At 41.5% G+C, this 25014-nt stretch overlaps 1 protein-coding gene across 2 annotated transcripts in view; it reads right to left on the bottom strand.

Moving 5' to 3' along the window:
* Positions 1 to 18060, bottom strand: part of POLR3B (RNA polymerase III subunit B) — a 146946-nt gene extending 128886 nt beyond the window's left edge. Inside the window, exons 1-6 of one of the 2 annotated variants that reach the window (XM_001161567.8) lie at positions 17808 to 18060; positions 11850 to 11882; positions 9180 to 9236; positions 9030 to 9094; positions 6411 to 6486; positions 6079 to 6179 (exon numbers count right to left, since the gene is read on the bottom strand). In XM_001161567.8, coding sequence (XP_001161567.1) covers positions 6079 to 6179; positions 6411 to 6486; positions 9030 to 9094; positions 9180 to 9236; positions 11850 to 11882; positions 17808 to 17879 — 404 coding nt within the window. In that variant the 5' untranslated portion in view covers positions 17880 to 18060. Of the gene's footprint in view, positions 1 to 6078; positions 6180 to 6410; positions 6487 to 9029; positions 9095 to 9179; positions 9237 to 11849; positions 11883 to 17536; positions 17650 to 17807 lie in introns of those variants that run through there. The other variant, XM_063787089.1, reaches the window with a different exon arrangement.
* Between the last annotated feature and the right edge of the window lie 6954 nt (positions 18061 to 25014).

The raw sequence follows: 25014 nt of genomic DNA, 5'->3' as shown, positions 1-25014 counted from the left end.
AAGACAAAGTGATTCTCATCAGTTACTTGGCAATAGCACAATGCATCCAAGTGTAAGGAACAAGAGGCTATGAAAACTAACCAGGCAGTCTGGAAAAAGAACTGAGCAAAATGTACTAGAAATGGAAATTTTAAGCACTAACTTAAAAATGTAGAAATAGGTTGGATAATAATAGCTTTGATACTGCTGAAGATATAATTACTGGGCTGTAAAAGGCATCTGAAGAAATTACTGAGAACGAATTTCAGAAAGACGTAGAGATGGAAGATATGAAAGAGAGTTTAAGAGTCAGGGAAGGATAGATAGAGAGCAACTAATCAACATCTAATCAGACTTCTAGATGCCAAAAATACACAGAATAGGTGAGAAGTCCTATTCAAAGAGATAAGAGCCATAAATTTTTAAAGACATATGAAAGCCATAAATCCTCACGGTAACATCTGCACAAGATAAAAAGAAAGCTACACCTAAGCAGATCACAGTCAAGATACTAAACACCAAAATTAGAGATAAGGTTTAAAACCCAGCCAGAAAAAAAGAGAGGCTACCAAAAAGGGAAGGATGACTGGATGCACAATAACTTCACAACAACCAATGACACAGAGCAGTGTGCTCGAAGTGTGTGTCAAGCACACAACCAATGTGCTTGAAGAGAAAATAACTGCCAACCTCGATTTGTGTATTCTGCTACGTATTCACTCAGAATGAGGTCGACATAAAGATATTTTCAGACAAAAACTGCGAGAAGTTACTAATGTACTAATAGGCCCTCACTAAATAAATTTCTAAAAAAAATTCATCTTCAGGAAGACGGAAAATAAACACTAACCAAAAGTCTGACGTGTAAAAATGTATGGTGAGCAAAGAAAATGGAAACTAATGTGTGTGGATATAAACAAATGCGAACTTCATAAGACAATAACAATTTCTAATTTATAGGTGAAAAAAACATGCCAAGGAGGCCGGGTGCGGTGGCTCACGCCTGTAATCCCAGCACTATAGGAGGCCAAGGCAAGTGGATCACAAGGTCAAGGGATCGAGACCATCCTGGTCAACGTGGTGAAACCCCATCTCTACTAAAAATACAAAAAATATTGGCTGGGCGTGGTGGCGTGCGCCTATAGTCCCAGCTACTCAGGAGGCTGGGGCAGGAGAATCACTTGTACCTGGGAGGCGGAGGTTGCAGTGAGCCAAGATCGCACCACTGCACTCCAGCCTGGGCAACAGAGCGAGACTCCATCTCAAAAAAAAAAAAAACATGCCACAAATGGTGGCTCATGCCTGCAATTCTCAATGCTTTGGGAGGCCAAGGCGGGTGGATGACTTGAGCCCAGGAGTTCGAGACCAGTGGGGGCAACGTGGCGAAACCCCGTCTCTACAAAAAAGACAAAAATTAGCCAGGTGTGGTGGTGCACTTATAGTCCCAGTTACCAGGGAGGCTGGAGGTGGGAGGATCACCTGAGCCCAGGAGGTTGAGGCTGCAGTGAGCCATGAGTGTACCATTGCACTCTGGCCTGGGTGACAGAGTGAGACCCTGTCTCAAAAAGACCAAAACAAAACAAGATAGAACAAAAATTTGGTACAACAAAAGCATGTAAGTCAAAGTGATTGATTTGATCCAAGTTAAAGCTTTCTAAGGTCTTTGTTGCCAGGAAGAGAATAAGGTATTTTTTATTTTCAAACTTTGTTAAGTATGCATTTCAAAATTTCTAAGGTAAACATAAACAATCAGAAATACTGTATATGACTTTTAAATCAGTTGGGGAAGGGTGAGAAAAAAAAAAATCTTCCATTATCCAAAAAGAAAAATGGAAAAAAACCTGAAACATGAAAAGCTAGACAGTTTTAAAATATAGAATAAGTTGACAGATATACACTCCAATATATACGCATATATGTATGTATATAAAACAAAAATAAACTACATTCTCAAGACAAATTTTTAAAAAATCTAACCATATGCAGTTTACTTCAACTAAACTCAAAACATAAGGACATTTAAGAGATTTTTTTTTTTTTGAGATGGAGTCTCGCTCTGTTGCCCAGGCTGGAGTACAGCGGCACAATCTCGGCTCACTGCAACCCCCGCCTTCCGGGTTCAAGCAATTCTCATGCCTCAGTCTCTCAAGTAGCTGGGATTACAGATATGTACCACCACACCCAGTTAATTTTTGTATTTTTAGTAGAGGTGAGGTTTCACTATGTTGGCCAGGCTGGTCTCGAACTCCCAACCTCAGGTGATCCACCCGCCTCAGCCTCCCAAAGTTCTGGGATTACAGGTGTGAGCCACTGTGCCCAGCCCATATAAAAGATTAAACAGACAATAATTTTTTTAATGATACGCCAGAAATATAACCAAAAGAAAGCAAATGTAGCTATGCTAAGAGCAGACAAAATAAGATTCAAGGCAAAGAATATTATAAGAGATAAAGAAGATAAATGTACAATCATCAAAGGTTCAGTTTACTAGCAAGATTTAACAATTCTAAACTTCTATGCACCTAATATCATAGCTTCAAAAAAGCAAAAATACACAAAACCATAAGGAAAATGGAAAAATCCACCATCATAGTGGGAGATTTTAACATACCTATTGTAGTAATTGATAGAACAAACAAATCAAAAAGCAATGCTGATACAAAACGTCTAAACAACACAATTAACAAGTCTGATCTGAAGGAAAAAGACAGACAATGGCACAAAACAACTGGAGAATACCTCTTGTTTCCAAATAAACATGAAACATTTATAGAAACAGGTCTCTACAAAGTTCCAAAAATTGACATAAAGCACCAATTGGGAAATCTTAAGTCTTCTAAATAAATCACGTTAAAAAGGAAATCGTAATGGGAAGATAGAAATAAGAATATTCTCATTTTATATCAAGGGAAATGAACATACTGACTAAAGTTATGTAATATGACATGAAGATATAAGAATATTTCAGTTACTACAGTAACCAAAAAGATAATTAAAAACAAGAAGGAAAAATTGGAAGACGAAGGGAGAAGCAAAGTGGGTGACACAGGTAAGCTAAGCCACATCCCGTATATCAGGAGGGAAAAAATAATGTCTACAGTTAATGTATTAAGAAATAGAGGTCAAAGCATCGCATTTAAAGTTATGGATATTGGCCACGCATGGTGGTTCGTGCTTGTGATCTCTGCACTTTGGGAGACCGAGGCGAGTGGATCACATGAGGTCAGGAGTTCATGACCAGCCTGGTCAACGTGGTGAAACCCTGTCCCTACTAAAAATAAAAAAAAATTAGCCAGGCTTGGTGGCGGGCACCTGTAATCCCAGCTACTCGGGAGGTTGAGGTGGGTGAATCACTTGAACCTCGGCGGCAGAGGTTGCAGTGAGCTGAGATCATGCCACTGTACTCCAGCCTGGGCAACAGAGTGAAACTCCATCTCAAAACAAAACAAAACAAAACACACACACACAAAATAAAGTTATGGATGTAATAACCCCCAGAAAAAAATAACAGAAATAGTTATGAAGTTGGGAATGGGACGAAAGGTGAGGAAGGGGAGAGAAGGAGGGAGGTTACTGTTTTGAATCAAATGTTTTTATGTACTGTTTGATTTCTAACCAAGTACAAATATAATTTGGATTAAACTAAAATCTTTTTACTCCAAAAAATAAATGAGATTATAGATGTAATTTAGGTAATGCATAGCACATATAAGCATTCTAATGACTAGAGGTCATTTTTATGAATGCGGAGCTAACAACCAACATTGCCTATCATAGTATGGCACATAGCAGGTATTCAACAAATGCTAGTTACATGCCCCCTCTTTTTATTTTATTTTATTATTATTATACTTTAAGTTTTAGGGTACATGTGCACAACGTGCAGGTTAGTTACATATGTATACATGTGCCATGCTGGTGTGCTGCACCCACTAACTCGTCATTTAGCATTAGGTGTATCTCCTAAAGCTATCCCACCCCCCTCCCCCAACCCCACAACAGTTCCCAGAGTATGATGTTCCCCTTCGTGTGTCCATGTGTTCTCATTGTTCAATTCCCACCTATGAGTGAGAATATACGGTGTTTGGTTTTTTGTTCTTGCGATAGTTTACTGAGAATGATGATTTCCATTTTCATCCATGTCCCTACAAAGGACGTGAACTCATCATTTTTTATGGCTGCATAGTATTCCATGGTGTATATGTGCCACATTTTCTTAATCCAGTCTATCGTTGTTGGACATTTGGGTTGGTTCCAAGTCTTTGCTATTGTGAATAGTGCCACAATAAACATACCTGTGCATGTGTCTTTATAGCAGCATGATTTATAGTCCTTTGGGTATATACCCAGTAATGGGATGGCTGGGTCAAATGGTATTTCTAGTTCTAGATCCCTGAGGAATCGCCACACTGACTTCCACAATGGTTGAACTAGTTTACAGTCTCACCAACAGAGTAAACGTGTTCCTATTTCTCCACATCCTCTCCAGCACCTGTTGTTTCCTGACTTTTTAATGATTGCCATTCTAACTCGTGTGAGATGGTATCTCATTGTGCTTTTGATTTGCATTTCTCTGATAGCCAGTGATGGTGAGCATTTTTTCAAGTGTTTTTTGGCTGCATAAATGTCTTCTTTTGAGAAGTGTCTGTTCATGTCCTTCGCCCACTCATGCTCCCTCTTTAAACCAGGATTTAAACCCTCAATCTTACGAATTTATGTTTTCCTCCAGTCTCTCTTGCCTTTCCTTCACAATAGTCAATCTAGTTCATAATTTAGCTATGGTCCAAAATTTAATTGGACACAAGTATGGTCCATATACAAGAAAGAAAGAAGTTCTCATCTTAACACTGATAGGCCGGGCGCGGTGGCTCATGCCTGTAATCCCAGCACTCTGAGAGTCCAAGGCGGGCGGATCACCTGAGGTCAGGAGTTCAAGACTAGCCTGACCAACATGGCAAAACCCCATCTCTACAAAAAATACAAAAATTAGCTGAGTGTGGTGGCACACGCCTATAATCCCAGCTACTCAGGAGGCTGAGGCTGGAGAACTACTTGAACCCGGGAGGCAGAGGTTGCAGTGAGCCAACATCATGCCACTGCACTCCAGCCTGGGTAACAGAGTAAGACTCTGTCTCAAAAAAAAAAAAAAAACAATAAAACAAAAAAAACACTGATAAACAGTCCTGCTAAAACCAAGATGAACATTTTAATATCTTACTTATTTTTCTAAGTGAAGACTAAGGAGAGAAACAATACAAATTACCCCTTCCTTTGAGGGAAGTATAGGAGGATTTGTTAAACCTGCATGTTTCCATAAAAACCTGGACTTCTAGACCCCTTACCAAATGGTGCCATAATTACATATGCCTGTCTTCCCTGACAGCTGTGAATGAAGGTAGCCAATAGGAACTGTATTTTGTATATCTTTTACTCACCTAAGTACTCAGTATCATACATAAGAAGTGATAGGCAGTTGGTATATATTTATTGAACAAATGGATGTTTGTTCAAAGTGCTCTTAGCACTTTTGAGAGGGGGAAAAACACTTGAACAGAAATTATGTGGACTAAGTTTAAAGTCTAGTACCATTATTGACCACATAATATTGTGGGTTTTGTCCATTTCTAAAGGAGAGTCAATATATTTCCCTAATCAGGAAGGGCAGATTGCAAAAACGCAAGTGGATGCTATCATTTCCAAACTTGTACCAGGCAAATAAGTAACTTCTCCCTCAAATACTTGTAGATGAGAAAAAGTTAAATTCCAGGAAAACTCAATCTCAGAATATACCTATCCACCAAGAAGACCTGTCCAGGAGAGTTCACTGAAAGGCTATTGTACCTAGTGGTTCCCTAGCAGCTCAGAGTTATAGTAGGAAAGGGAAACATTTTCCTCAACTTCTTAGAAAAGGTTTCACAATTAATAAATAGTAACAACCACGACTATGTGCTGGACATTATTCTAAGTGCTTTACACATGCTGACTCATTGGACCTATGAAATAGGCAGCATTTCCTGCATTTTTCAGATGAGGAAATGGGATCACATCATGGGGCTGGAATCCAGGCAGTGTGGCTCTAATACGGATTTCATTTCTCACCTGCCGATAGGTAAGGCATTGCGGATGATCCTCTGGCTGCCTCGGGTATATTCAATATCCACTGTAATAGGGGCAGAGTATGTCATGTCTCTCAAACGGCACTGAAAGAGAATCAGGAATCTGACAGTTACTGCTCCTCTCTGCAACAGGGTCCTGACCACTTCAAAGTGCTCCTTCTGTAGTAGAATTATGGCCCACATTGAACTTTAATCCCTTTTTCTCCAAAGAATGTCCCCCCCATCCCATTTTTAAATGATCTTTTAAGAGTATATATTAAGGGCAGACTCAGAGTTTAAGCAAACAAGTCCAATTAAAGTAAGGTTCATAATTACCTCATGAGGGGACACTGGTCTAGTTACATTGAAGCTTTCTTCAACATCAGGAAGCCCAACATAGATATTAAGATATCTGAAAAGCAAATTAGTGCGGTATGAATTATACTTCTTCAAAGATCATAAAAGCAAACAAGCTATTTTCCTTCCAAATACAAAGATTATGTTTTGATAAATGCTTATCTTGGTAAGGATGACAAATTAAATATTAAAATTGGAGATCTTCTTGAAGTGATAGTACATATAGCTTTACAAAGGAGGGAAATATTATCAAAGTATCTTTTAAAAAATATTACAAATCTCTTTACAAAAATACTGGAAATACAGCTCCCTAAAAACGATACTTAATGAAAGAGCAAAGTGCAAAGAGTACTGATGATATGCTATCATTTGCAAAAGAAAGAAGAGGCCATAAAGGCAAAAACAAACAAAACAAAAAAACAAACAAAAAAAAACACTCATTTGTGCAAAAGAAGGATGAAAAGGATAAAGCGGAAACTAATGAGATTGGTTACCTATGGAGAGTGGCTGGGAACAGGGTGGAAAGAACTGGAAGTGGAACAACTATTTTCTGAATATACTTTTTTGTGCAAGTCTAACTCTTAAACCATAATAATGTCTCACATACTGAAAAAATAAAGAAAAGAACTAATGTAAGTAACCCTGGGAGACAATATTTTGATTGGACATTGAGAGGCTAAAGATAAAAACGACAGTGCACAAATCCTACACTCTAGTAAATTTTATCTCTCAGAGGTATGAGTTAATAATTCTGAAACTTTATAGTCTAGAATTGAAAAAAATTTTTTAAAATTTTGCAGATAATGGGAGCCAGATTTCTCATTATTGGGATAAAAGTTAAATAAGGAAAGGGAAAAGGTTAGAATGAGTCCTGCAGTGTCGAACTGAAATTGGAGGTATCAGTCTGCATGGTTTTTAATATATGTAAAAATGGATAGGATAAAGAAATACAGATGTGTCTGCACATATGTGTTCGTATACATACACATATTTCTGAGCTCTACCTGCTGAAATCTTAGTGTCCATATCTTGGAATCTAAATACTATTTTCCAATAAAAGGGAGACTCTAGGGCTCCTTGGATTCCCAATCTGGGACGGGGGCATACCAGATGAACCATATCTTACGGTGCAAGAAAGCAAAGGAGTGCTCAAAAAATAATGGTGGCATCTTGAAAGGACACCAGAGTCAATCTGAAGGGTCTCCCTATGGTCAAAGCTGAAACAGTCTGAACAACAGAAAAATGACAGTACTGGATATATATATATGATAGTACTCATAGAATAAAACATCCATGAGTCCAAATTGATATAAATTAATATAGAGAGATATGTGAGGGGAAAAGGAAACTATTCTGTACAGAATTCCAGTATCACTGCAGAAGGAATGATAGAAATAAAGGTTCACCATTAGATAAGCCCACAATAATAACTGTTATAGGTAAGAATCATCAATGTATGCTAAAACTGTTGGTGAAATTATGATGAGAAACGGTATTTGCATAGTCTCAAAGAATCTCCCTATAAGATACTTATTAATTACAAAAGGAAAAATAGTAACCTTTCAGTGGAGAAATCTGGAAGATCCTACCTTAATCAAGTGAACAAAGTTAAAATCATTAGTAATAAAATATATTGGCATCTGTAACCCCAATACGAATCAGTGAGAACAGCATAAAACATTGCTTCTGTGGTATTCTTGCCAAAAATGTATAACCCAATCAGACGTCATACAAACTCAAATTAAAGGAACTTCTACAAATACTGACTAGATTGTTCAAAAGTGTCAATGTCATGAAAGACCAAGAAAGATTGAGGAGACTAAGGATACAAGACAACTAAACATAACACGGAGCTCTGGATTGATTCCTACACCAGAAAAAGGACATTTGTGAGAAAACATCAAATAAGGTCTATAGATTAGTAGACAACATCGTATCTGTGCTAACTTCCTGGTTTTGATCATTGTGCTATGGTTATGTAAGATGTTAATATCAGTGAAGGCTTGGTGAAAAATATTGGAAGAATTCTTTGTACTACTTTTGCAATTTTTCTTTTAAGCTTAACATTATTTCAAAATAAAAATTTAAATATTTAAAACCTAATAGTTTCAAAATTTTCCCAACCATAGCTCATTATAATTTGCCAGTTAAAAATTTAATTTGAGCACTTTATAGTTAATAAAAGACAATGATTTATTTTTTCATTTTTTATTTTTTTGAGTCAGAGTCTCACTCTGTTGTAAAAGATAGAGTGCAGTGGCACAATCTCAGCTCGCTGAAATCTCCCCGTCCCAGATTCAAGCGATTCTCCTGCCTCAGCCTCCTGAGTATCTGGAATTACAGATGTGCACCACCACGCCTGGCTAATTTTGTATTTTTAGTAGAGACAGGGTTTCACCATGTTGGCCAGGCTGGTCTCGAACTCCTGACCCCAGGTGATTTGCCCACCTCGGCCTCCCAAAGTGCTTGGTATTACAGGCATAAGCCACCGAGCCTGGCCAAGACAATGATTTTAAAAGAGTTTTGATAGCAACTTCACTCACTTTAAAAAATGTTAGACGTAACCCACATAGCAAATTAAGAATGTTGGTTCCTTACTTTAAGTACCACATAGGGTCAGCGTCACTTGTAACCTTTTCATTGGCTTTCATTATCTTCTTTATCTGCAGTGGAAAATGCAACATTAGCAAAGACTCTGGCTTCCAATTAATCCTTAGTTTATGTCTATTTCTAACATCTGATGCTTACCTCTACATTAATGAAATAGTTAAATGAATCTATATGCTGTTTCACAAGGCCTTTCACCTAAACAGATAGAAAGAGAAAGTAAACAGGTTAGCAAAAGTGCAAAGAGTATTGATGATATGCTCAAATAATAGATCATATAATGGAATCTAATAATAGGTGAACATCAAATTTTTATCAAAATCAAAATGAGAAAAAAAATCCATGAATTTTATTTAAAAAATCTTTTCATTAATGCATTCTCATTCCATTTCTGCATCGTCTTACTAGCATATCCTCGAGAGTTTTCCTCCTTGAGAAGCAATCTGACTCTCGGAAATCAAAATATGAGTACATGAATATATGGTCATGTGCCACATAACAACATTTCATTCAACTACAGACCACATATCTGACAGCAGTCCCATAAGATTATAATGGAGCTGAAAAATTCCTATCGCCTAATGACTTACGACTTGATTTGATTTCATAGAGTGTATTTCTGAAAAGAGTGACCCCTCCTCAAGAAGAGCCTCCGGCAGGTCCTTCAGGAAGTATTCTAGAAGAAGGTATTGTTATCATAGAAGATGACAGCTCCATGTGTGTTACTGTCCATGAAGACCCTCCAGTGGGACAAGGCATGGAGGTGGAAGACAGTGATATTGATGATTCTGGCCTGGGCTAATGTGTGTATTTGTATCTTAGTTTTTAACAAAAAAAAAATTTTTTTTTTTTTGAGACAGAGTCTCGCTCTATTGCCCAGGCTGGAGTACAGTGGTGCGATCTCGGCTCACTGCAACGTCCACCTCCCTGCACCAAGCAGTTCAGGTGCCTCAGCCTTCTGAGTAGCTGGGATTACAGGTGCCCGCCACCATGCCCAGCTAATTTTTGTATTTTTAGTAGAAACGGGGTTACACCATGTTGGCCAGGCTAGTCGGTCTCAAACTCCCAACCTCAAATGATCCGCCTGTCTTGGCCTCCCAAAGTGCTGGGATTACAAGCGTGAGCCACTGTGCCCAGCACCCAGCACCTTCTTCTCCATTTATGTGCAGCTCCTTTTAAAAAATAACAAAAAGGCCGGGCAAGGTGTCACATTCCTACAGTCACAGCTACTCGGGAGGCAGAGGCAGGAGAATCACTCAAACTCAGGAGTTCAAATCCAGCCTGGGCAATGTAGCAAGACCTGGTCTCTTAGGGGGAAAAAGAAATTTCTTGACCTTACGACCATTTTATTTGATTCTTGGTCACTCCCCAACTTAGAAACTCCTCAATAGCTTCCTATGGCTTTTAGAAGAAAAGCCAAATCCTTAACACGGCTTTCAAATCTGATCAGGAAACTGGCCCTGACAACTTTCCCAGCCTCATTTCCCAGCACTCTCCCCTCTGCCCATAACACGCAACTGAACTCTAGAGTAGAGTCCAAAATGAGTAGAGACAAAACTCTACTCATTTTTCTTTTTTTGAGACGGAATCTCACACTGTCGACCAGGCTGCAGTGCAGTGGCGCGATCTCGGCTCACTGCAACCTCTGCCTCCCAGGTTCAAGCTATTCTCCTGCCTTATCCTCCCAAGTAGCTGGGATTACAGGGGCCCGCCACCACACCCAGCTAATTTTTTGTATCTTTAGTAGAGACGAGGTTTCACTATGTTGGCCAGGGTGGTCTCAAACTCCTGACCTCGTGATCCGCCCACCTCAGCCTCCCCAAGTGCTGGGATTACAGGCGTGAGCCACCACGCCCGGCCTCATTTTTCAAGTCTCCATTCTTTCACTTAGCACAATGCTTTCAAGATTCGTCCATGTTGCAGCGGGTACCTGCTTTCTTTTTATTGCCAAATAATACTCTGTTGTACAGATACATCCCATTTTGTGTATCCATCCAGCAGCTGATGGCCATTTGGGTTGTTTCCACTCTTGGCTATTATGAATAATACTGCTATGAGCATTTGTGTACAGGTTTCTGCACGGACACATGTTTTCATGTCTCTTGGACAAATATCTAGGAGTGGAATTGCTGGAGGATGTGGTAACTTTTTGTTTAACCATTTGAGAAACTGCCAGCCTGTTTTCCAAAGTGGCTATAACACTTTACGTTCCCACCAGTGGAGCATGATAGTTCCCATTCCTCCACACCCTTATTAACATTTGATTTTGATTATAGCTATCCTAGCGGGTGCCAAGTGGTCTCTCACTGTGGTACTCACTACTTCTTAGCATAAGCTCTTGGAAATTGAATTGAAGCCCGACACCACATCATATCATATTCAGCAGCTCCTCTTGACTGGTCGCTATTTCCTGCAGACTCTGTGGAGGCTCCTCTTGAACACCTTGATTGAGCCACACTCTCTGCACCCAGCTTTCAGGCTTAAACCTTCTTCTCTTAAGATGTGGTTTATGTCTCACTTCATTTGGGTGGCCCTCTCTGACCATTGCTCTTTTGCTGATAGCACTTTGGTTTTTAATCATGTGCCATGCTACTGTGCATGTACTACTACTTCTCTCTAAAATTAGACTACCACTCTCCAAACCAGCACCTTTCAGGCAGGGGTTTTACCTTATAATTCCTTGTATTTCCAAACACAGCTATACAAAATCAAAAAATGTTGATGACAAAAATTTAATCTTTAAAAAACGGCTTATTTCTTGACTTTTTCATCTGAAAAATAACCAATTATTATTAAATGTGAAACAATTACCTTTAAAAATGCTGGAAGCAGCCTCCATTTTTCCTGTGAGCCAAAACAAGAAGAATATCAGAACTCTGTACCAGCAACAGTACTTTCATAAGTTATTTTAATGTTCCAAAATAAGCAAAGGAAAGTAAATCAAAACAAAAAGAATAATTTTTAAACATTTTTATGGAAATCAAGTGTGCATATGCATATAAATATGTATACACATACATACATACACTACAGGTTTCCTAAACAGAATATAACTTAATCTCTTCTTGATGACTCAAGATTTTAAGCACTTTTCAATCCTTTATTTTATTCTCATGACACTTCCTAAGTGAAGTTTGCCAGTTTGAGAAAAGGAAAATAAGGCTCAGAGAGTCTGGTGGGAGAGCTGGGTCTCAAGACCCAAAGGGAGTTCTTTCTCCCTCCCATTCTCTCTCAACTACTGTCTGGTCAGAGCTCATCTCAGGGCTACAGAAGGATGGCACATATGGTGATTGCTTCCTACATTGCCTGAGCAACTAGAGGGATAGAGTTAAAATTGATGGAGGCGAGGAACATTGTAGGAATAGCAGGTTTAGGTGTGGAAGGGCTACTAGAAATTTGGTTTGCGTGTGTTAAGCTTGAGATCTCCATTAGATATTCAGGTGGAAATGTCAAGGAGGCAACAAATGAGTCTTGAATTCGGGAATGGAGTGGCCTGGAGATATAAACTAGGAAGAGATTAACAAGTGGATGGCAATTAAAGGCACGTGATGGATGAGATCACCTATGGAATGTAGATGGAGAAGAGTTCCACAAAGTGAGACCAACCAAGAATAATCCAACAATTAGAGAGGAGGAGCAGGAGGCAGCTCCAGCAAAGGAGACCGAGGAGTGGCCAGGGAAGGTGGCAGACCCCTGGGTATAGTCAAAAACAAGGGAGGCAGGCAAAGCTAATCTATGATGACGGAAATCAAAAGGTGCTTGGGGGGATAGACTGAAAAGGGTCATAAGGGAACTTTCTGGGGTGATGCAATGTCCACATAGAGCACATAACTATAAAACCAATGTAACTGAATATCTAGTATCCATACATTTTATTATATAAATTCCACCTAAATTTAAAAATAGAAGAATGACAATGATATAGGTTGAATTGTGTCCCTCTCAAAATTCATATGCTAAAGTCCTAATCCCCAGTATCTCAGAATGTGACTGTTTTTGAAGATGGGGTCTTGACAAAGGTGATTAAGTAAAATGAGTCATTAGGGTGAGCCCTAATCCAATACAACTGGTGTCCTTATAAAAAAGGAGAAATTGGACATAGAGATGCACACAGGGACAATGCCATGTGAAGATGAAGGTAGAGGTCTCAGTGAAGCTTCTGCAAGCCAAGGGATGCCAAAGATTGCCAGCAAACACCTGTAGTAGGGGACGGCCCAGAGCAGATCCTCTCTCATAGCCCTCAGAAGGAGCCAGCTCTGTTGTCACCCTGATCTCAGACTTCTAACTTCCAGAACTATGAGAAAATAAATTTCTGTTGTTTAAGCCACCTAGTTTGTGGTTACTTTGTTACGGCAGCCCTATGAGCTAATACTCCCACATCTTCAAATTCCTCTCTCTACACCCCTTCTTATACTCGTTTCCTCCCATTTCAAAGGAAGGACCATCCATTCCTTGGTCTAAGGCTAACCCTTCCGCCACAGACACAATCCTGCCAACCTTCTCCTGAAGACTGGAAACCTTGCTTGCCCCAGTTCAGTCCTTGATATTCAACCTGTTCTATTTAAAACGAGTATTCAAATCCTCCCATTAAAAAAAAAAATTTAAAACTTTATTGACTCAGCAGCTCCTCTGACTACTTTCTTCCCTGCCCTTCAGCTTATGATCTCTCCCAAATTACTCCATATTTAGCTTCTCTGTTCCTCACTTCCCACTCCTTCATTCCGTTATAGTCAGGACTCTGACCTACCTGCCAGTGAAAGAGCTCGACAGAAGTCACCAAGGCTGCTACTTCAAAAGACCTCCCTTGATGCCCCCTCACATTCCCTTTCCACAGTATTTGGCCATGCCGATCACTGTCTTATAACACTCTGTGGTATCATTCTCTTATGTCTTTCCTTCCTCCGGCCGGGCCTTCTCACACCTCTTTTTCTCTGCCACCCTGCAAATTTTGGTGTTCTTCAAAGTTCTATCCCTGGCGATGTCTTTTCTCAAGTAGGGCTGGGCATGGAGGATTTCAAACAACACTGTTTGAAAGTGTTGTTTAGCTTCCCCCATCTCATCCCACAGCCCCCCAGTTCCAAATGTGGGCTCTTTCAAGGGCAGTGACCCTGTCTATCCTGTTACCACAGTGCCTGGCACATAAAAGACTCCAATAAATACTGAATAAATAAATGAGTGAGTGAATATCACTGTTGCAGTAAGCTACTGGGTATGGGCCTGTCCCCTCCAACTATTGACTGGGCAGTGATACCTTACAGCCTCAGAGGCTACTTAAGCTCAGTATGTCCAAAATTAAATCTTCCCCCAGCTCCATTCTCAATCTCAATGAATATCACCATTTATCCCAGTCAATCCCAAATTAGATACCCGGGAGTCCTAACTTTCTGACTCTTCTTAATCAACAGGAAAACAAAAACTCTACTGAGTCGACCTCCTTTTAACCTTCCTCGCATTTATCCTCTGCTCCTGTGCCAGTTGAGGCCCTCATAATCTTTCAGCTGGTCTGCGGCAGTACTTCCTTACTACTCTTCCTGCTCGTCCCTTTCAATGCTCAGCACTAAAGCCAGTGTACATGTCCTCATGTGCACAGCTGAGCACCTCATTCTCTACAACTCTTCAGTGCCTCCCCACCCTCTTCACCATGTCTTAACCCCACAGCGAGGCATACATCATATGCTGTGCTTGCAGCTGTACTTGTGCCTACGCCTCCTCCTTCTATCTGGAATGCTTCCGCACCACCACACTTCATCCACATCTGGCAAACTCAGTTCAGGCATCACATCCCAGCTACCATTTGTAATACCAAAATACCCCTCGCCTACTTGTATCACAGTACCTATTGCATGTTATTCCACTTGCTTACATGTCTCTCTCTATAAGCCTATAACACACTGGGAGGCAGAAAACACATTTTTTGAACTTGTATAAACCCTGTGAATAATACACCACCAGGTAAGTACTCAGTAACACAGACAAATATTTATTCAACAAGTAACGGATTAATTGGCTCCAAAGCTTGTGTTGTTTCTACCATACTACCATGCTGCTGTGCTACCATAAGCACAAAAAAATACACACCAGGGATGGCCAGTTCAAGTAAAACTGAGCTCCTAACTAGAAAAAGTTTCAGCGAAAACACTGAAGTTGGAAAGTTTAAGTAAATATTTTAATATCTCAATTTAAAAGGAAATGGCAGCAAGTAGCAGAGATCTACCATCTTCTGGGAGAATCAGGAAAGGCCTTCCTAGGGAAGTTATATTATAGATATGTGGGATTTAATCTACAAATAGGAAGGGGAGAGCGATCCAGAAGAAACTGAGCAGAGTAGAAAGATCTCAGGGGAGGGAGAGGGGGGAACCATGGGAAAAGAGACTAGAGAAGTAAGCACTGGTCAGACTGAGGATATTTATCACAAACATGGTAAAACACTAGATTTTGCCCTAAGAGCAATAGGCAGAGATTGAAGAATTTTAACCAAGGGAGCAACATAACCATGTTTGTGTGTTTAAACGGACAGCTCTGGCTGCAGAGCAAGGAACAGACTGGACTGGGACAAGTCAGGTGCCAGGTAGGCCAGTTAGGAAGTAAGAGAGGACAGTGGTTCTGGGCTGGAAAACGGTGGGAATGAAGTTTCAGATATGCATAGATTAAGAACTCAGGACTTTTTAGAGGTGATGGTGGATTGGATACAGAGTGCAGGAAGAGGAACTGTTATTCTTCAATCAGAAGGCTGGAATTATAGCACTGTTCACTTCATAGCTGTGTAAATTCAGATAAGAAATAGAAATCTCCCAGGCTTATTTCTTCAGCTCTCTGGAGAAGCGGTCCGATAGCAGTTAGGGATGAAGACTTGAGTCAGACTGACAAGAGTCCAAATTCCAGATTAGCCACTTACCAGGCTTCTAATGCAAGGCTATTTACTTAACATTTTTGGGCCTCTCTGGCAAAATGGGGGTGAAAATAGTACTTATTTCAGAGGATTAAATAACATAATGCATGTTATGGTTAAACAGAACCTGGCACATTAGCAAGTGCTCAGTGAATGCTGGCTCTTTGATATTCACTTTTCACGGTTAAAATACAGTTTTGCAGCCGGGCACGGTGGCTCACGCTTGTAATCCCAGCACGTTGGGAGGCCGAGGCGGTGGATCACGAGGTCAGGAGTTCGAGACCAGCATGGCCAACACAGTGAAACCCCGTCTCTACTAAAAATACAAAAATTAGCTGGGGGTGATGGTGGGCGCCTGTAATCCCAGCTACTTGGGAGGCTGAGGCAGGAGAATTGCTTGAACCCGGGAGGCAGAGGTTGCAGTCAGCCGAGATTACACCACTGCACTCCAGCCTGGGCGACAGAGCTAGACTCCGTCTCAAAAAAAAAAAAAAAAATAGTTTTGCCTGATGATCAGCAGTCTATTGCATGCACTTATAGACTGAATCTGATGGAACTGCTAATTCAACTTCCTTAACTTGCCAAACTATTATAAAGAGGTTTTGTTTTGTTTTCCTTGAGACAAGGTCTCAGTCACCCAGGCTGGAGTGCAGCAGCACAATTACGGCTCACTGCAGCCTCGACCTTCCAGGCTCAAGTGATCCTTCCACTTCAGCCTCCTGAGTTGCTGGGACAAGTGCACGCCACCACACCCAGCTAATTTTTGTATTATTTGTAGAAATAGGGTTTTGCCATGTCGCCCAAGCTGTTCTCAAACTCTTGAGCCCAAGTGATCCGCCCGCCTTGGCCTCCCAAACTACTGGTATTATAGGCCACCACGCCTAGCCAAGGAGGTTCTTATAATCCGATAGACTTACTGATCATGTCACTTTCCTGCTTAAACCCTTCAAAAGCTCTGCTCCAAGACAAAGTCCAATCTCTGTCAGATGTTTACTGAAACTTTTCATAATCAAGACCCTTACTTAACCCTGTCTTTTATCTCTTCTCCTCTATTTTTCTTCACTCTTAATACTACTGGATTTACTTTCCTTCCTCAAAAACATCCAATGGTCTTGCCGAGGAGGTTTCAAGTATCCTGTTCTCTCTCCCTGAAATCTCTCCTTTGCTATCTTCTCCGGCCACGTCTCCACTTCCCTATTCCACGTCAGTGTAGATTTTGAGGCTCAGAGAGGTTACAATATGTGCCTTATCAGATAACAAAATATGTCGACAGCCGCACTTCATTGGGCAGCTCGCTGTGGGGCAGCTGTCCTTAACTTCCGAGAAGCTGATGAAAGCTGTGGAGTCTCTCCCCCAGAAAACACACAGGCAAATTCTTTAGTAAATATTCAGGGCGTTTAAAATTCCCCTGCAACCCGAAGTGGAACTTCAGGTTAAAAGGAAAGATGACTAGCTTGGAATTCAGACGATCTGGTTTTACCCTCACAGCCGGCTGTGGTGCCTCATGCAAATGGCCTGAGCTCCCTGGCCCCCAGTGTCCTCTGTAAGACTGCAAACATGCAATACGTCCCCCACAGTAAGTGCGAGGGTCAGTCCTCCCCACGCACACCTATGCTGGAAGAGCTCCAACCCGAGAGCCAGCAGCGGGGCTTCTCGGCCCCCGCAGCGGCTGACAGCTCCTCTGGTATCAGCCTTCACTCGCGCACGCGGAGGCCGGCTCTGGAAAAAAGACTCGCACGCGCGACGCTCTGGGCATGCGCAGAAGCCCGGCGCATGCGCACAAACAGCCAGCCCGCCCCCTTGGCGGCCCGAGCACTCCGGGCAACGCCCCCTCAGGGCGCATCCTTGTTCCTGACGCTCCCTGCGTGCCTGGCACTGACCTCTACAGTCGGGATCGGCGCCGCCAGCTGCTCCGGAGTCAGGTTCCCAAACTCTTCCGCTAGCACGTCCATGCTGCTCACGAAGGAGGAAGAAACAGATAGAACCTCCGCGCCCGCCTTCCCTGCACCAAGCAAACTGCAAGACTCCCGGAGAACGGTGCGCGGAGGCCTAAACTGTCCCCGCCGTGCGTGTTAGCTAGAGACGCGGTAGAAAGGTTCCGCCTGCACCCTGCCCGAATCTGCGGTGGAACCCGGATGTGGCCGAGGCCTAGTAAGGAAAGTACGCCCTCTGGTGTAGCTCGGAGGTCTGGCGCAGGGAATCCTAAGCCCCAGCTGTCAGGTTTCTTGCCAATTCTCTGGTAATTGAGACCAGCAAAACATAGTGGTTGTCATTTTAAAAGTAATCCGAAGAAAAGTGTAAACGCATAATTTACGCAACTTGAACCACTGAGGCACAGAATTATTTAATGTAGTCCAAAATTCTATGCATTGTTTAGTATGGAAGAGCAGGAAACGTCCCAAATGCCTACTAATAGAAGATTGATTAAATAAATGATGGTACATGCGTGTAATGGAAGAGTGTTGAAAATTCTCAAAAGCACTCGATGGAAGATGTAGGAGTAAATACCCAGCGCATGGAGAAATTTAGTATGAAAAGATGACATTTACGTTAGTAGGGGAAGGATGGCCTGTCCAGTAAATAATATTTGAAAAGCTGATTACCCATTTGGGGAAAAAATACATGTAAGTGAATCTTTTGTGGGTTAAATATTGAAATGTTAACAAAAACTTAGAAGAAAATGTAAGTGCAGATATTCATAACATTGAGATGATGAAGACTTTCAAGACGGCAACAGTCAAATCATAAAGGATTTTATAATCTAAACACGATTTTATGATTCCACGGAAAATTTTTAATTTTCTGAACAGATTTTTTAAAATCACCAACAAATAGAATTAATAAAAAATAAATTGGCAGAAGACAAAGGGCTGGTCTCTCTAATTTAAAATGAGCTCATGCAAATCAACAGAAAGAGAAATCCTATTAGAAAAAACAAGGCAAAAATGCACCAATTAATGGGTACGGAGTTTCGGTTTGGGAAGATGCAAAAGTTCTGTAAATGGAGAATGGTGATGGTTGCACAACAGTGTGAATGTATTTAATGCTGCTGACCTGTACATCATTTTAAAGGGTTAAAATGCTAATTTTTATGTATATTTTACAACGATAAGAAAAGTTATGAAAATTTGTAAGTACATATATGCTTTCCAATTTCTCCCTCATAAAGGTAGAACCCTTGCACCAGGTTAATTATTCTTATTTACTAAAGAGCTACTTAAATTTCAGTACTTGTATTTTCTAAGTGTTGCACTGATATCTGAAATATGAGAAGAATGGAAAAAACACCAAAAGTAGAATCAACCCTGCCTTTGAAGTTCTTACAATTTACTTATTATAGAGACAAGATACAACTTGTGTCTCATCATTGTGCATTACCAGATTACAACCAATTTAGCATCTAGCCTAGAAGGGACTGTGAAAGTGATTTATAGATGGCAGAGGATCTCAAGGTTGGCTCAAGTGTGTTGGTTGTCTGTGCCAAAGTCTTCTTTGCTTTCCATTATCAAGGTGATTCTCCGACTTTAGGGTGTATCAGAATCACCTGGAGAGCTTGTTAAACTAATCTCAGCTTTCTGATTGGTAAATTGGGGCTGAAATTTTGCTTTTTTCGGGGGGCGGGGATGGAGTCTTACTCTCTCGTCCAGGATGGAGTGCAGTGGCGCAATCTTAGCTCACTGTACCCTCCCAGGTTCAAGCGATTCTCCTGCCTCAGCCTTCCGAGTAGCTGGGATTACAGGCGCGTGCCACCATACTCGGGTAATTTTTGTATTTTTAGTAGAGACGGGGTTTCGCCATATTGGCCAGGTTGGGCTCAAACTCCTGACCTCAGGTGATCCGCCTGCCTCGGCTTCCCAAAGTGCTGGGATTTCAAGCGTGAGCCACCGCGCTGGCTGCAAATTTGCTTTTTTTTTTTTTTTTTTTTTTTTTGAGACAGAGTCTCACTCTGTCACCCAGGCTGGAGTGCAGTGGCTCGGTCTCCGCTCACTGCAACCTCAGCCTCCTGGGTTCAAGTGATTCCCCTGCCTCAGCCGCCTTAGTAGCTGGGACTACAGGCATGCGCCACCACACCCGTCTAAATTTTTATATTTAGTAGAGACGGGGTTTCACCATGTTGGCCAGGCTGGTCGCGAACTCCTTACCTCAGGTGATCCGCCTGCCTCGGCCTTCCAAAGTGCTGGGATTACAGGCGTGAGCCACCACTCCCGGCCTGCAAATTTGCATTTCTAGTAAGTTCCCTGCTGTTGCTTTCCAGTGATTATGCTTTGGAAATCACTAACCTAAGACTTATCACTCAATGCCATATCCTCTTTTTATGTGTCTCATTATCCAGACTGAGCTCTTGGTACGGGAACTATCTTGTTTGTCTTTGTGTTTCCAACTTCTAACCCATCAGTTGTTCCTGAATATATTTGTGTTGAATGAGTGAGTTGAAAGAAAAAATGCAACGAATGGGTGAGGTTTGATATTATACTCACTTTTTAAGAATCCTGATTGTTTTTAGTTTCTCTTCAAAAGCAGGAGGCTCTGGTAGCCATGGTCCCAAAGTCCTATACGGCAACAATTGGCTAATGCTGAATGGTGTTGGCCCTTAGACCATAGCTGCCACACTCCCTCATAGTCCTTCCCCCAGATCAAATCTATAACTTCTTTCTGATACCCTAAGGGACTGGAGTTTTGAAACCAAGAAGCCAGGAACAGTCTCAGCATTTCTTTGTTTTCTGCTGCCATGTCCTTTTCCTGAGGTATTAGTACAAAAAGACCAGTGGTTTGAATAGAGGGGTGGGAAATTAGGGAAAAGAGATCACAAGGCTGGGCGCGGTGGCTCATGCCTGTAATCCCAGCACTTTGGGAGCCCGAAGCAGTGGATCATGAGGTCAGGAGTTTGAGACCAGCCTGGCCAACATGGTGAAACCCTGTCTCTACTAAAAGTACAAAAATTAGCCCGAGGTGGTGGCGCACATCTGTAATCCCAAATACTCGGGAGGCTGAAGCAGGAGAATTGCTTGAACCTGGGAGGCAGAGGTTGCAGTGAGCCGAGATCACGCCATTGCACTCCAGCCTGGGCGACAAGAGCAAGACTCCGTCTCAAAAAAAAAAAAAAAATTACAGAAGGAAAAATGGTTAACATGTTGGAATACTATCTTATCACTTAATGTATAATGGCTTATGGTAGCCAGATGAAAAATTGACCAATGCCATGGGGGAATAGGGGATCTTGTTTAAGGGAGAGCAAGGAAAAAGGAAAGGCAGAGGTGTCCAAGCTGGGCCCTGAAATATTAACATTTACCGAGTGTTTACTCTTTGAAAGGCATTGCAGTGACCACTTGATGTGCATTCTCTAATTGAGTGCTCAACCCCGGGGATAAATATGATTATCCCCACTTGAAAGGTAAAGAGACTAAGGCTCACAGGGGTTAAGACACTTGCCCAAGCAGAGCTGGAATTTAAATCCATAATTATTTGACCCCAGAACCCATGCTTTTAACCACTCTATCATAACGCCATACCAAAAGCATGGGGTAGCGGAAAACGTTTCAAGTAGGGAAACACAGCGTGAGCAATGGCATGAGGGCATTAGAGTACATTATACCACATTCTGACAATTGAGTGTGGTTCTCACATAGGGCTTTTCAAGGGACGTGTCTGTAGATGACACTAGAAAGATCCACTGGACCTGTACCATCACGGACTGTTATGCCCTGTAAAAAAAATTAGACCATGCTCGGAGAGGCTTTAACATGAAGGTGCTAGAAACAAAAGAAAAAGATTATCTTCCTTTCTTGAAACCTTGATGCATTCAGACTGGGAAAAAAGATACATATGGTTCTGATTTCTATGTCTCAATTAATTCATAATAGAACTAGAGAAGACCAGCAACAATGTCAGAGAAAGAATAAGGACTCTTCAGTCTCAAAAGGCAAGAGCAGAGGGAGAGCCCTTGAAGTCGGAACATTCTGCATTTTAGGCAAGACTGGATAGTCCAAAAACTTTCAGCTGCCTGCCATGCCCCCAGACCTTTCTTTGTGGATGTGATCTTATTATCCTATCAAAACCAATAGGGCCGGGTACCTGCCCGGGACAGCCATGTGGGCTGGATTTAAGGGATGAAGTGGCTTATCATGAGAACCCTATCTAATGTGGGGTTTGTGGGTCATCTAAACTGACACGTGGCGAGCAAACTCAATCGTATTCCCTCTCACGACACGTTTAATGAAGACACCCCAAAGGGGAGGGCAGCAACAGAAGCTGAGAAGTAAATGCCAAGTCAGCATTTGGTAATGGCACCACAGAGATACCTTTTTTTTTTTCAGATAGGGTCTTGCTCTGTCACCTAGCTCACTGTAGCCTTGAACTCCTGGGCTCAAGCAATCCGCCTGCCTTGGCTTCCCAAAGTGCTGGGATTACAGGAGTGAGCCACTGCGTCTGGCCTGAGAAATACTTTTCTTTTTTCTTTCTTTCTTTCTTTCTTTTTTTTTGAGACAGCATCTCACTCTGTCACCCAGGCTGGAGTACAGTGGCGCGATCTCGGCTCACTGCAACCTCCACCTCCCAGGTTCAAATGATTCTCGTGCTTCAGCCTCCCAAGTAACTGGGATTACAGACCTGTACCACCACACCTGGCTAATTTTTGTATTTTTAGTAGAGATGGGATTTCACCATGTTGGCCAGGCTGGTCTCAAATTCCTGACCTCAGGTGATCCACCTGCCTCAGCCTCCCAAAGTGCTGGGATTATAGGCGTGAGCCAGTGTGCCCATGGCCCTGAGAAACACTTTTGATGGATGACACACATTCCAGGGTTAGACTCCTTGGGTTCAAATACACTTACCAGCTCTGTGACATTGGGCAAGTTCCTTAGCCTCTGATTCTCGTTTTCCACATATGGAAATGATGGAGCCTGCCTCCCAATGTGCTGTGCAGTTCTATGATATTTACATAAAGTGCTTCGGGTAGTGCTCAGTGGCTATTAATATTTTTTTCTTATATTCTGAAAGAGAAAAGAAACTATATTCAGGTTCACCACACCTACAAATACAGCTGCTGAGACAAATTCCTGGATTTCCTTTTTTCTTCATAGAAGTTTGCAATAAATACCTCTGTTCCTTTCCCTTGAAATCTGAAAGAAGCTAACATAGTAAGCTTAGAAATGAAAAGGTAAGGCCTCACTCCAAAAACAGAACGAGAGGGCACAATATGATAATACAAATATACCTTTTAAAAGATTGAAGTAAATCATAGAGGATAATGTCATAATTGATTACTAAATGGAATTAGAACATGTTGGGTTTTGTCGCTAGCCTTTGATGTTGACATCAAGGACAATAACCGCAGCCTTCTACATACCCTTGGGTTTCTCTGCCAATGACAATATTGGGCTTAATGAACCATGGTTCTGATGAGATATTAAAATTTTTGTTCTTATGTACTTAAGTACTTGATCATCACATCTCCAAATACTAAAACCCCTTGAAGCTTGAAAGAGATTTAGGACTCATCAATTACAGTTATTATAATGTATTCTGGCTACATTATGCCTTAGAGTTTACAGACAATTTCAAATATGACTCACTTTATTTTCACAATAACTGTGAGGTAGGAAGATAGTAGAGTAGGGAAGTAGGGTGGAAAATTGAGGTTCAGCAAGATTAAAAGATTGGCTCGCGTTCATATAGCTATGAAGTAGTAGGAGTGAATTCCAACTAAGTTCTTACAACTCTTAGTCCCATGATTTTACAGAACAATTAGTGGAAAATTTTTGGAATTGAACATCCCCAGAGATAGAACAGGCTGAACTTTAGTCTTGAGAGATGCAACTGAGAAGTACAAATATGTTGCACAAAGGAGGTACTCCCCATTCCTATAGCACACTTTGCCAATCAACTACAGAACTCATTAGTGATTCTCCTGGGTCTGGCTTTCAAATCCTCCCCTCTTTCAGTTACCACTGAAAGATCAGGCACATAATTTTAAACCTATTTTCATGAAAAGAAGGTTCACTGGAAGGGACCCGAAGTGGAGACGGCTAATGCTTACCCATATCCATGACAGCCTTTCTCCTGGGCACTTTGCCTCCCTTGCAGTAAGATGAGGCCACATTATTGAATTCTGGCCAATGGAACATGAGTGGAAGTGGGCAGTCTTTTTCTTTCCCTATCAGCTGAGTGAATGAAGATTTAGAGGACAGCGGAGTCATGACATGGATGAAGTTGGGTCTCTGGATGGCTAAATGGAAGACCCGCCCCCTAATGCCACTCTACCCCCCTGCTTTGAACTATGCTTTGAGAAATGAGCTTATGAGACCACTGAGACTTGGGGGCTGTTTGTTCAGCAGTTCACCTACACTTATTAAGAAAGGTTGACTTCTTGTAACTACGCCTTTCCTTAAATCATCTTTTGTATAATTCTCAGAAGCACCGCTGGTTTGGGTGGTCTCACACATTTCTCACATCCAAATTTTAAAGATTTCATGAATGTTCATTACAGTGGATTTATTTTTCTCTTTCTGCTTCTCAGCATGCCCTCTCAATTTGGGAGAAATCTCTAATTGGATGACTTTGGTGAGACCACAGGAGTGTAAGGATCATAATTCCCTCACTCCATCCCCTGCAAATTAGAGCCTGGGCACTTAAGACTCACTCAACTGAATCTTGATATGTGGGACTTTAGATCTTAAGCAAATGAGGCAAAGAAGGAAAGACAGTTGAGAAATCAATCTCTGAAGTTGCAGCACTGATTCCAGCGTGGATGGACTCCTGCAGCTTGCATCGCCTTGGTTCCTGTCCATTTTCCAAACCTGGTTCCTCTCTGATTAACTAGATTCTGTGAGGTACTTCATGCCCATCCAATAAACTCCTTTTCTGCTTCAGTTAACCAGAGTCCATTTAAATTGCTGGTATCATGTCTTCACGTGTGAGTGCATGTAAACATACATATACTAGACGTAGGAATATTCTAGCATCAACAAGTGTTGTCAGGGCAATCTTTCCAAAACATAGATTTGTTTGTGACCTTCTCATGTTTCAAGAGATTCAATGATTCTTCTTCCTTTTCAGGACAACCCCTGCCCCCCGCCCAAATTTTAGCAT

This window comes from Pan troglodytes, chromosome 10 (assembly GCF_028858775.2).
Source record: "Pan troglodytes isolate AG18354 chromosome 10, NHGRI_mPanTro3-v2.0_pri, whole genome shotgun sequence".
Lineage (NCBI taxonomy): Eukaryota > Metazoa > Chordata > Mammalia > Primates > Hominidae > Pan > Pan troglodytes.
Note: the sequence above shows the minus strand (reverse complement) of the source record. Positions and strands in the feature narration are given on the sequence as shown.